This window comes from Neomonachus schauinslandi, chromosome 5, assembly GCF_002201575.2.
Source record: "Neomonachus schauinslandi chromosome 5, ASM220157v2, whole genome shotgun sequence".
Lineage (NCBI taxonomy): Eukaryota > Metazoa > Chordata > Mammalia > Carnivora > Phocidae > Neomonachus > Neomonachus schauinslandi.
The window spans coordinates 12329363-12342401 of record NC_058407.1 but is presented as its reverse complement, the minus strand read 5'-3'; the positions used below and the strand labels follow the sequence as shown (position 1 = coordinate 12342401).

The following is a 13039-nucleotide window of genomic DNA, read 5'->3' as shown; positions in this document are numbered from 1 at the left end:
CCCAGCTCACACCCCTCTCACAATTTGAGACATCTCATCCAGGGCCCCTTAGCTACAGGGACTATATTTTATGAACCCCAAATCAGTATATATATTCAGATTGAGATATAACATCTGCATGAGCCCCACCAATCCTTGCAACCCTCAACTGGTAGGTTTGTGTGGTGAGTTTGGAGGTCAGCTTTCACTTGTGTGTTCAGGAACCCAGACATGCCTGCACTTGGCCTCAGTCCAGCCACACCCCCTCACTCAGTGGTCCTTGAAGGAGATATTAGCGCAAGAGGCCATGGCATCTCCTGGCTTGGGCTTGAATCTCCAGAGCAGGGTTCCCTGGCAAAGTGGATTTCATTATGTGGTTTAATCCAAGAGAGCTTTTCTCTCCCTAAACTCAAACCTAGATCTCAGGAGTACTCTGGCCTCTGGCTGATGCACTGGGAGTGCCCAACCAAGGGGAGATGAGGGAGCAAGATGGACAGGCCAGTTCATCACTCCTCGGGGGTAGAGACAGGAAGCCGAGAGAGAGAGGGCTCATGCATTTGTGTGCGGTCCTTTAACGGAAGGTAGCCACAGCCATGGCCCCTCAGCGACAGGGAATCTAAGCCAATCAGAGGAGTATGAGGCCCTCTTTGGGAGAAGGGTGACTACTCCCTCCCAGGTAGTATGACATTCTGAGCTCTCCTGCCAGAAAGTACAGTTTTATCTACAGATATGTTATGGAATATGGTATATGATGATTCATGAAACTTACCTCTAATCCTATGTATAAATCACAAAGTCTCAGAGGTGCTTACTAAAACTGGAGGGATACGGGCCCATCTCAAGGAGATCCAGCACTGCCAAGCCTTGGTCCTGTTCACTCTCTCTTACTTTCCCCCACAAAATGAGGTAGAGTCATCTCCCCAAGATCTATTTTAGGCCAGGACTGGGAAGACAGTCAGCCACAGTTTTATTTTATTTTAATTTTTAAAAAAGATTTTATTTATTTAATTGAGAGAGAGAGAGAGAGCACAAGCAGTGGGGAGAGCAGAGGGAGAGGGAGAAGCAGGCTCCCCACTGAGCAGGGAGCCCAATGTGGGGCTCGATCCCAGGACCCCGGGATTATGACCTGAGCCCAAGGCAGACACTTAACTGACTGAGCCACCTAGGCATCTCTCAACCACAATTTTAAATAGAAAAAACTCAGTTTCGTGAATGATGAGCACTTATTCTAAATGTGCCCTCATTATGGGTCGTTCACCAGCTATAGTGTAGACAGGAAAGCAAAGACATTCTACCTTCAAGGAGCTGTTAGGGGCAGCCACTCAAAAGCACTCACCACGTCAGCTGAGACCTCTTCATTGTGTCTGTGTGGGATATAAAGAGAGCAAAGAAACAAAAAGCAGAACACCTAAAACAATATGATTCAGATCAAAGTGGAACAATTATGGCAATAAATAATAACGATTCATATTTATAGCATTAATAAGTAAAGAGTATCAAACTGGGTACAGATCGGATTTGAATCATTTCTTGCATACAGGAGATATCCTGCAATAAAAATGACACAAAAGGTCAAAATAACAGGTTAGGAAAACTTGCCACGTGTGGCTTTTTAAAAAGATGACAATATTAATATTTAATGACATTAATTCATCCAACTTTTGCTTATCTCACTACGTGCTCAGCAGTGTTCCCTGTACTAAATGCCTTACCATACAAGCTGGAGAGTCTGTTATGACCGGGGAGTGAGGAATAAGTATGCTTCGTTATTAAGGTGTTTTTATTTTACTGGGGTTTTTTTAAGATTTTATTTATTTATTTGAAAGAGAGAGAGCGAGTGAGCACAAGCAGCGGGGAAGGGCAGAGAGAGAGAGGGAGAAACAGGCTCCCCACTGAGCAGGGAGCCCGACGCGGGGCTCGATCCCAAAACTCTGGGATCATGACCTAAGCTGAAGGCAGACACTTAACCAACTGAGCCACCCAGGTGCCCCATTTTACTGGTTTTTATTGTGAAAGGAGCACATGGTTTCTGTAACAAAGTTCAGTAAGACAGATGAGCGAAAGTACAGGTATGGGTCTTCCCTCCCCCAACCTCAGCCTCTCTCCCCCAGGCTAAGCCTGGGGTGTCCCTCCACCCAGAATTTTCCCCTAGTCCTAGACCACATATATAATCTTTTTAAAAATGGAGATCATGTTTTTCCCCTTTTTTTTTTTTTTTTACTTAACAAATCCTGGGTCTCTTTCCAGGTCGGTTCATATAGATTGGGTTCATTCTGTTTTGTGTCCGTAAGCCTTTCTTTTATATTGGTGTGTTTTAATGTAAATGGTCCCCCTACATGGATATTTCAGATTGTTTTTATTTCTCTTGACCACTTCAAGGAACTGGTGAAGGTCTTACACACGCTTCTCTATGTACAAGCCGTTGTGTGTTACGTGGGATGATTTTCCTGACGGGGGATGTGAGCTTCAGCATATGCACATTTATGTGTTGAGATACTCCAAATCATTGTTCCGAAAGTGCTATCTATCACTTTCTGTTCCAGCCAAGTGCCTCAGAAGACACATTCCCCTCTCTCTCAGCAGCCCAGGATGCTTTTATTCTTTTTTATTTTAAGATTAACTTATTTAAAAATATAAGATTAATTTATATTAGAGAGAGAGAGTGGGGCGGGGGAGGGACAGAGAGAGGGAGAGAGAGAAACTCAAGCAGACTCTGTGCTGAGCTTGGAGCCCTACTCAGGGCTTGATCTCATGATCCTGCAATCACAACCTGAGCCAAAACCAAGAGTCAAATGCTTAACCAACTGCACCACCCAGGTGCCCCAGGGATGCTTTCATTCTTTTAACTTTTGTCAAAGTGGTCAATGAGATGGTATCTTGATGTGGTCTAAATATGAATTTTGGGGGGGCTGCTAATGTGGTTAAGCATCTTTTCATATATTTATTGGCCATTGTTTTTCTTCCTCTGTGGAACACCTTTTCAAAGAACATGAGAAATATCTGTTTACAGGACATGAGAACCAAAGTTGAAATATCAAGGATTTTGTTATTACCCCTTACATCTTCAAAAAAAGAAGAGGTATGGGTGAGGGCTAGGGCCAGGGTTCAGGCGCAGGGAGGAGAAACATTTATTAATCACACTAAAAACCTTTAAAAATCAAAAGCATTCCATGAAGATGTGACAAACATAAGAAAACCTGCAAGTTCTTTTAGCCTTCCAGAAAACAAGCAATTCTCACATCATATAAATTGCCCCAGAAACAAAAAACTCAGTATGTATTGAGCATAGTCTATGAAGCGAATGAACATAACACTAATAACAAGGCTTAATTACACAGAAAGAAAACTATACCTCCATATTTATGACCCTAAGTGAACATATTGAATACAGTAGGGAATATAAATATATGTTTATATTATATATATTTATTTTATATATATATAATATATATAATATATTTTATATTATTATATAAAAAATCTATAGCATACTGATGCAACAACCAAGTTGGGGTTTTCACAGAATATAAGGACAATTTGATATATGGAAATTTATGCACACAATACACTATATTCATGGGATAAATAAGAAAGGAAAATTATGATCATCTCCTTATAGCCTGAAAATAATCCTAATAAAAATACTTAAATCTAGGAGTAAAACATAAACTTTATCATGATGAAGAGTAGTTTTGGTAAACCAGCTGCCAACAGTGAAATACTAGAGCCAGTTTCATAAAATTAAATAATTTAAGAATTCAAGCTAATCCAACAAGGCATGGAACCAAAATAAGAAAAATAAGTATTGAAAAAATAAGAAAGCCACCCAACATTATGTATTCTTGAAGCATTCATTCAATAACTATTATAATTAGCAAAAATGCAGTGAAGCACAGAGGAGTGTTAAAAATGAGTAACTTTTCTATAGAGTAACAAAGCAAGTCAGAAAACACAACACTGAAAGATACTATTCCTAATAGCATCAAAACAATTTGAGGCTCCTAGGGAAAAACATTAGTATGAAATGTAAAGAAGCAACAAATCTTTCATTTTTTCAAAGAAAAATGAAAGCCAGAGGCGCTGGGGAGCCGTACGGTGCTGCTAGGCAGGAATGTAGCAGGTCCTTGGATTTAATCAAGAATCTATCCTGAGCCCTCCTCAATGACCCATATTTACATATACTACAACAGCAGAAAACTTCCTTTGTAAAGTTTAACTAGAAACACAAAAAGCTCCTGGGCCCTGCATGGGAGCTCCTGCACCCAGCACTGTAGGAAGCCAGAAAGCAGAGGGGGACACCAGAGCCCATCCCTGGCCCAGTCACTGGCCAGAGCCGCTGCAGCCAACAGGACAGGGTTGGTGCCATTATACACAGAAGGACGCATATGGGTGACAAAAACATGAAGCCCCCAGTGTGCCACAATAACATTTCTATAAACATGAAGGTACGCATAAAATAGCAGGGAGTAGCAATATGGAAAAAGCTCATCCCCTAATATGAGTTTACCAATAACACATATACTGATGGTATGTTATAAAAACCCCGTGAAAAAGAAAATGCATTGAAAATAACTGGAAGTAAATGAACAAAATTGATAGTTATGTTGTGGTAGTAGTGGTGGCGATCTTTGTCAAATTACACTGGAAATATATTTAAAGTGATTTTTGAGCAAGAAGAAAAGATGCAACCTTAGAGTCTTTAAACAGGGGTAAAGACTTTCCTCCCTGCCTGTGTAGGGAGGAAAAACATTTTCCCTCTACCCTTCTGAGTTCTTAGACCAAGACCCTGTAATAAAAGACAGATTAACAAGAGAAAAACGAACAGAAGTTTATTAACATGTATACCTTGTGTACATGTGAGGGTGACCCAGGGGACAAATGAGTAATTCCCCAAGGTGGCTTAGAATTCAGTCTTAAATACCAATTTAATAGGAAAAGGGTAAGGAGGGGAGGTAGACCTCTTGGGGTGGGGGAGGAGTAAATGCTTTCTGGGAAAGACAAATTGGCCCTTAGAAGAACAGGCAGGAGGTTTATAGTTTGGGACAGAGTGTGTCTGGGTGTGGTGTCGACTTCCAGCCTTCTGTCCTGGGAGAAGAGGCTGCTGACACTCCCAGAGGGGAGTCTATGACAAATGAACTCCTTTTGGAGGATCTGTCTTTAGGCAGATGAGGGAAGTTCAGAGAAAGCCTCTCCCTGTATCTGCTGTATTTCAAGTGCCTTCAGCTCAAAATAATCCATATCCCAAAGCAGCGTCTTTTGGAGTCAGATTTTCTGCTACCCTTCACCTACCTGGTTAAAACACCTAACCAGCCAATGAACTCATGGCTATGGAGGCTTAAGCAGAGATGGGACAGTCCTGCCAGGATTGTAGAGGGTTGGACAGAATGATCACTCACTTTCAAATTTACAGTGGTATCAGTAACATGGCCTTGATCATCTTTGTGCCTGTTGTTGGGTTATTGGCAGACTTGGTGATTTAACATGTAATATCACCATTTCAAAAGTCCTTCACCAATCTGCTTTGCCACCAGAAACCTAAGAGATCACAGTTTCACCACGTCCTGGTTAGCACTGGATCTCATCAGAGTTTAATTGTTTGGTTAAAATCATTAGGCCAAAATGATGTGAAATTTTCAAGACATTAAGATTTTTGATATTCTAACCTTGCTTTTCTTATCTACAATGTTATAACTGGATAGTCTGTTTTGCTGGAGCATCATTAAACATTTTCTGGACAAGATGACTAGAGAAGAAATGCACTACATACTCTTTCATCCAGAGGCTTGGGAGATGATGGTGGAGAGAAGTTGTCTGGACAGGTAATCCTAGAACAGTGATGTTTTGGGGGGGAAATGACCAGGATGTGCATTCTGTGAGGGCAGGGGTTTGGGCTGATGTGCTCAGTGCCCTAATCCCAGCCTCTAGAACAGCGTCTGGCACAGACCTGACTCCCAGGATATTTGAGTTTGGGAGGGAAATCTGATGGCCTCAGATTGTGTCACTAGGCGGTCGCCAGCTTCATGGTAGGAAATGTACACATGTGTTCTGACCAAGCTGGCTGAAGAGTTGATCATGCTATCTCATGTACCTCCCTTTCCAACTGGAAATGTGCAAAAAGAGGGGGAAAAAAGGATTTGCACCTCCTCAAAAAACATTTTCTTAGGAAAGCAAATTAAAAACCTTTGGTAAGCACATTAGTAGGTGCCGAGACCCTCTGCCTATTGGCTGATGCATTCCTAGAAGCAGAATTTGCTTCCTTTTCCCCATCCTTGCTTATGTCACCAGAACGTCTAGGCCTTGAGACCCAAACTCCTGGGACTCCTCTTTCACAGCCTTTGCCTGGGCATTCAGGCTCTCCGGGAGAGCTTGGCTGCAGCATTATACTCGTTGATAATGGAATCCGCAACTAGCCTACCAGAAGCTGCCCTAACTCTTGCCCAAGGGTCCATAAATTCTATAAAATGAGCTCCAGGGCTTACCCCAAGCTCTTAAGTTATAAAATCTTCCTGAGACATGCAAACCAGAGCTGCCTGCCCTTTTAGGACGAGAACGTCCATTCCATGTACTTCTGTCGTGGGCCCAGCCTCCCTCCCCAATCCGTCCCTCTTCCACTTTTCAGACTCCTCCTCACGGCGCCCATTAATCCCAGTGCAGATCAGAACAAAGCCCTTCACATTTGCTGCTGGCTGATGAGCCCAACTTGGACTCAGGTTCATTAGGTCACGTCCACTGTGCCTGTGCACGGGCTTATCCCCCCTCCTTTGGTGAAGGCAGAGAGATGATTTTCCCTTTCTGAAGGGACTAGCAGCCTTGACCAGCAGGTGAGGCCAACTAGAGGCTTCTGGAAAGCTGGAGTCTTAGCCAAATTCCATCACAAACTGGATTGTCATCTAGGGAGAGTCACCTTGCCCTCAGGGCCAGCATTGTCCTCAGTGATGGGGGGGTGCGGTGCTTGGACTCAGTGATGGAGCGAATGTGGCAGATGGCCACTTTCCTTCTGTGCTGGGCCTGCAGAGAGCAACAGGGCCAATGCAGCACTCCTTCTCAGAGCCTACCTGTGTATTGAAATACTTCTGTGACAGTGGTCTGGACACCCTAACAGCTGTGGCAGGGATGTGGACGCCTCTTTGACATCTATGTCCAGACGATCTGGGGGAGCCTTCCACCTTGACACCCTGAAGCTCTAAGACTTCAGTTGGAGGGGGGCTCAACTCCTAGGTGTACAGAGACGTCCCAAAGAAAACTCTGAGTATGCCTTTGTTAAAGAGTGACATGGTGCTGGGGCAGGATGGTGGGAGGTTCCTGTTGCTTCCCTGGGCAGGGGTCAGTTGGCTGGTCTACCTGAGGCTGCTGATGGCCTTACCCAGGGCTCTAAAGTGATTGTCAACAATTCCTTTTTGGAGGCCTTGGGGTTGCTTGGTCTCAGTGTGGTTTTCCCATGAGCCCTGCCTTCTTTTCCAAAGACCTCCTCTCCAGGATTAAACCCATGCCCAGTCTGTTGTGGGTGCTCAAGTAGGACGAAGCTAGAAACAAACCTAAGGGTCAGACAAGTCAGATTTTTGAGACGTGCTATAGGCAGCCGGTTCCGGCATCCTGCACAGTCCAATGGTGTCCACTTGGGAAGCCTCCAATCCTGTAAGACAAATTTCCTCACAACGGTGATTCTCAAACATAGAGCTACAAGAACTGTGGCGTTCCAAATCGATTCCACAGGAAAACGGAATAATGGTTGTCTTTTCTCCAAAATATAGGGGAGGGGCGCCTGGGTGGCTCAGTCGTTAAGCGTCTGCCTTCGGCTCAGGTCATGATCCCGGGGTCCTGGGATCAAGCCCCACGTCAGGCTCCCCGCTCTGTGGGAAGCCTGCTTCTCCCTCTCCCACTCCCCCTGCTTGTGTTTCCTCTCTCGCTGTGTCTCTCTGTCAAATAAATAAATAAAATTTAAAAAATATATATATATATAGGGGAAATTTGAGTTAATGGAGAGAATTTTCTGAGTTGTACATTTTTTTCCTTCCTTATCACTTCTTTTTAAGACGATGTGCTTCTCCTACTTGCCTGTTCACAAGCAAACAGATAGAAGTTTCTGTGTCTAAGCACCATCAATCACCCTCTTGTTAGAAATCTACTTTCGGTTGCCAAAATAACACAACACCGTCAAACCAAATGGCAAACAATGAGCCCTCCTCTATGGAAGAGGTCATATTTGGGGTCTCCTTGGAGGTTCTCCCTCCTTTTTCTTGGGAAGTGTAGGTTATTTTTTTCATTTTCTGAATTAATTCTAAAACATGCATATGATACAAAACTTCAAAGGAGTAGAAGAGCAAAGAGTAAAAAGTAAAATCTCCCTCAAATCATTTCCCAGCTCTCCGGCTCTTTACCCCAGAAGCAACTACAATTTCCAGGTAGATCCCCTTTTAACAGGAAAAAAGAAAATCAAGCCATCTCCTCTAGGGGTTGTTAGGACTCTCATTTCCCCGGATAGCATTGCTCACAAGCTGTTCTAGATGTATGAATTATACACGTATGTGTGTGTGTGTTTATATATATATATGTATATATATATTCCTCTAGAGAGGAACCCTTTGTCACGATGCTCCCCTATTGTACCGTCGTGCCCAGGGCCCCGCTCCCTGAATGTGTGAGAGAACACAGATGACCTAGAAGTTTTTAGCTCTCCTGGGGAGCCCGTCCCAGAGTTGGAAAAATAATCACGTGACCTGGGCTGTCCGCAGCAATGAGGCCAACACGCTGTACGATATCCTGATGGAAGAGCTGATCCGACAAAAGGAAGCGTCCATGCCAGGAAACCTGTCGGAGGAGGAAAAGATGTTTCTCTTATGTTTTCCCTTGCAGAAGTATAAGCTGGAAAAGAGTATCAGAGAACTTCACGCTATTGCAGACCAAGTTGACGCGACCCATAAGATGCTCACCAAGACCAGCCTGATGGCCAGCTCCTCAGGCACCATCTCTGGAGTCATGAGCCTCTTGGGTTTGGCCCTGGCCCCCGTGACAGTAGGGGGCAGTCTGATGCTCTCAGAGGCTGGGCTGGGCCTGGGGGCTCAGCTGCTGCCACCAACATGTTGACGAGTATCTTAGAAAGTAGGAACAACTCGGCAGCCAGAGACAGAGCCAGCAGACTGGTGCCTATGGAAACAACCATGGTGTATGAAGCTTTTGAAGAAATAAGGTGGCCTGCAATCCATGCTGCTTTGTCGCGTGTCGATAGAAGTGTCAGCGTCATCAAGAACGTTGAGGAGCTTCGGGCCCGCCAGATGGCCCAGCCAACTCTGGCTTCATGGCTAAGGTCAATAATTTCACGGCCACAAACCGTGTCCCCTCCTGGAGGGCGGGACAGCTACAGACAGCTGTTGAAGGCTCTGCTCTGTCCATAACCAAAGGTGTCCGGCCGCTGGGTGCTGCTGGGGCTGGCTTCCTACTTGTGCAAGACATGAAAAGCCTGCTGCAGAGCTGGAAGCACCTGGAAGGAGGGAGCAAGGGCAGAGACCACCGAGGAACTGCGGACGGTCACCCTGCAGCTGGAGCAGGAGCTGAGCCAGCTCACCCAGCGCTACAGGCTGACCCTCCGGGGGCAGGGCTGGCGGGAGAGCCTGTCCCCAAATCAGGAGGTAGGAAAGGGTACAAGAGGTGCGTAAGGCAGATGTGGGCCCGGTCTTCCTGAAGCATCCCACGAGGGGAATGCTAAAGAGGTAGACGCATAAATAGATACAGGATCATAACTGTCCTTTCTGCAGAGAGGATGTTCCCCACACCCCTCTGTCAAATGAGGTTCCTCCTCTTCTTTGCAGAATCCCATCTTTTTCTCTCAAAGCGCTGTCCACACACTTCTGAAATTACAAATTTTGCGTAGGTACTCACTGTCTGTCTTCTTGCACGGGGTACCCCCTGGGAGGGCAGGGGTGTGCCCCCAGCATCCGGCAGTGCCCGGCTCACTGCAGGTGGGCCACCGACTTGTCTTGAATGACATGAGGGTGGCATTCCAGGATACAGGTGACGTTTCAAATGAGTTGGAGAAGGATTTTTATTTGAAAAATGTATTTCTAGACTTTTTTAAGAGTTTATTTATTTATTTGACAGAGTGAGCGAGCACAAGCAAGGGGAGCAGCAGAGGGAGAGGGAGAAGCAGACTCCCCGCTGAGCAGGGAGCCCGACGCGGGGCTCCATCCCAGGGTCCCGGGATCATGACCTGAGTCGAAGGCAGGCGCCCAACCAACTGAGCCACCCAGGCGCCACTAGACTCTCTTATTTAGGGACATTAAATATCTAGCTATAAAAACTGAAAACCACTACCGGGAAGATAAAGGAGAATTTCAGAACTCCTCTTTAATTTTACAGGGAGTATAGAATGTGACCAGGTAGCATGGCCGCTCCCTGGGGTCCCAGAGAGGGACACACCAGACTTTGCTGAGGGTGTGAAGGCTCATAATCATAAATTCATTCATTCATTCATTTGTTCGTTTGACAGATTTTAATTAACTGAGGCCCGTGACAGGGGCCCAGGACTTAAGGGAGTGTTTCCAAACTTGTCTGCAAGTTGGAATCACCTGGGAAAATTCCACAACTACTGATGAGTGGGTGGGTCCCGCGTGTCGCCAGGGACTGGGATTTCCTTGATCGGGGGTATGACCTGGACTGCGAGTTTTACAGGCTCTCCAATAATCCCATTGTTCAGCTGAGGTTGAGAACCACTGCTTTAAGGCATGAGGTGTTCTAACTCTACTGTATCAACATGCTTTTCACTCTTTGGGTACTTTTTCTCGCTTCTTAATAAGCGGGGGCAGATTTGGGGGTAAACTATGAAACACTAGGATTCGTATCCTAAAGGTCTTGCCCTCCTCCCCCCGCCCCTGCCTGTCATGGAGTACAAGCTTAGGCCAGGTCATCTTGAGAAAGGACACAGTCTCTGCTCCAATGGCCCTGGGGACCCAGCAAGGGGACAGACCCTAGATAAGCCACTAACGAGGAAGAGAGGTCAATGGTAGGGCACAAGGATAGCAGGGTGCTAGGGGAGCCCCTAACAGGTGCACTTACTCCTGGGTGGTAGGCAGGCTGGGGGGAGAGAGGCCGGGGCCTTCCTGGGCTGTGTCTGCCAGGCACCTTGCCAAGCCCCGTGTGCACACTGGCCGTGTGCGTTTGCAGCCGGAGGGGCCGTTCATTAAGTTGGTCGATGCACAAATACTCATTGAGCACCCCTGTGCCCGACAGCGCACCAGACCCGGCTTGCGCACGAGACACACGAGGACCGAGGGTAGGAAGTGAGAGCGCTACCTCTCCCAGCCCTGGCATGTCTAGACGTCCAGGTGAACCTTCTAGAAGATCCTGATTATGCCACAGAAGTGAGTAAACTACTCCTTTTCCCTTTCTGCCCGACCTGGTCCAGCTGCCTCCAGGGAACTTTGGTTTAGCAGAGGCAAAATACAAGTCTTCAACTAGGAAAACTCAGGGTAGGGATATTTCTGCTTGCAACGATCTAACGATGACAGAAGGAAGGCCTGCAGTGGCTCGTGCTAATTCCTAGGGACTCCAGAAATGCCGGGGTTGGAAGGGAACTTTGTGGAGAGACGGGATTTTCTGTGCGTACATATGGAGTTGGAGGCCAAGGAGACCTAAATATTCGTGCTAATTTAAGCTGAGGTTGGGCCACATTTAGAACACCTCTTTTCCAAATTGTATACAACCACACAGTACATTTAGAATTAAAACTTTTGGGGGGCGCCTGGGTGGCTCAGTTGGTTAAGCGACTTCCTTCAGCTCAGGTCATGATCCCAGGGTCCTGGGATTGAGCCCCGCATAGGGCTCCCCGCTCGGTGGGAAGCCTGCTTCTCCCTCTCCACTCCCCTGCTTGTGTTCCTGCTCTCGCTAACTCTCTCTCTCTGTCAAATAAATAAAATCTTTAAAAAAAAAAGAATTAAAACTTTTTAAAAAAAATATTTATTTTAGAGAGAGAGAGTGCATGCAAGCAAGCAGGGGAGGGGGCAGAGGGGAAGGGAGAGGAAAAGAATCTCAAGCAGACTCTGCACTGAGCACGGAGCCCGACATGGGTCTGAATCTCACGACCCTGAGATCATGACCTGAGCTGAAACCAAGAGTCGGGACGCCTAACTGAGCCACCCAGGTGCCCCTAGAATGAAAACTTTTAAAAAACCCCTTTATTTTATAATTAACTGTGCTTGGGGTGCCTGGCTGGCTCAGTCAGTGCAGCATGCAACTCTTGATCTCGGGGTTGTAGGTTCAAGCCCCACTTTGAGTGTAGAGATGACTGAAAATGAAATCCTAAAAATAAAATAAAATAAAATAAAATAAAACTGTGCTCTGCAACTCTCCCACCCCCTTCCCACCCTGCCCCTACCCCTTCTCTCATTAGCCAGGATTTGGGGTGTCTTTGGCCTGCAATCTATTGCTCACACCCAGATTCGACCTTCATCCCCAGTGCCCTCCGAGGGCGAGTTAGAGATTTGCGAAAGGCTGTTACTGAAAGTTGTCCTTTCATGCAGCAGAATTGATAGTTGTGAAAAACTAGACACCATTAACATGGCCCAGTGCTAGGAGACTGGTCCAAGACAACTATTCATCCACTTGAGAGAACATTAGGTACCTATCCAAATGGTGTTCATGAGAGCCAGTCATTGGATTAGCATGGAAAACATTTCTACCAAGTTAGGTGAGAAAAGCAGGATGAGAATTGTATGCACACTTTCTCGCCTCGGATCCAAGCGGAGGGAGACTCAGCGAGGTCCCACGACAGCCGCCTCTATCTGGAGGGGATATGCTTATGTTTTCCTTCTTTCCACCTGTCTAGAATTGTTAAGTTTTCTAGGATGTGGACTACTTGTTTTATGAAATAGAAAGTAGATAATAAGTATTGACATCAAAGTAACAGATTTTTTTTTTTTTTTAAAGGAGACCGACCCATAGTCTGCTGGTCTTAGTTTAGTTTCTTAAATCGCTTGAATGAACACAGCCTCCTCCTCCCCACTGAATGAAGCCATCGTGGGAGGAGAAGGAATGTGTTTTCTGGGAAGACTGTTCTCATGATGTTAGC

General features: G+C 45.8%; 1 protein-coding gene across 1 annotated transcript; it reads left to right on the top strand.

The window, feature by feature from the left end:
* The first annotated feature begins 4364 nt into the window (after nt 1–4364).
* Nucleotides 4365–12543, top strand: APOL5 (apolipoprotein L5). Its single transcript, XM_021687708.2, is given in 6 exon segments — nt 4365–4424; nt 8641–9037; nt 9040–9255; nt 9258–9463; nt 9465–9605; nt 12409–12543. Coding segments are annotated over 6 exon segments (1155 nt in total).
* The last annotated feature ends 496 nt before the right edge of the window (nt 12544–13039 follow it).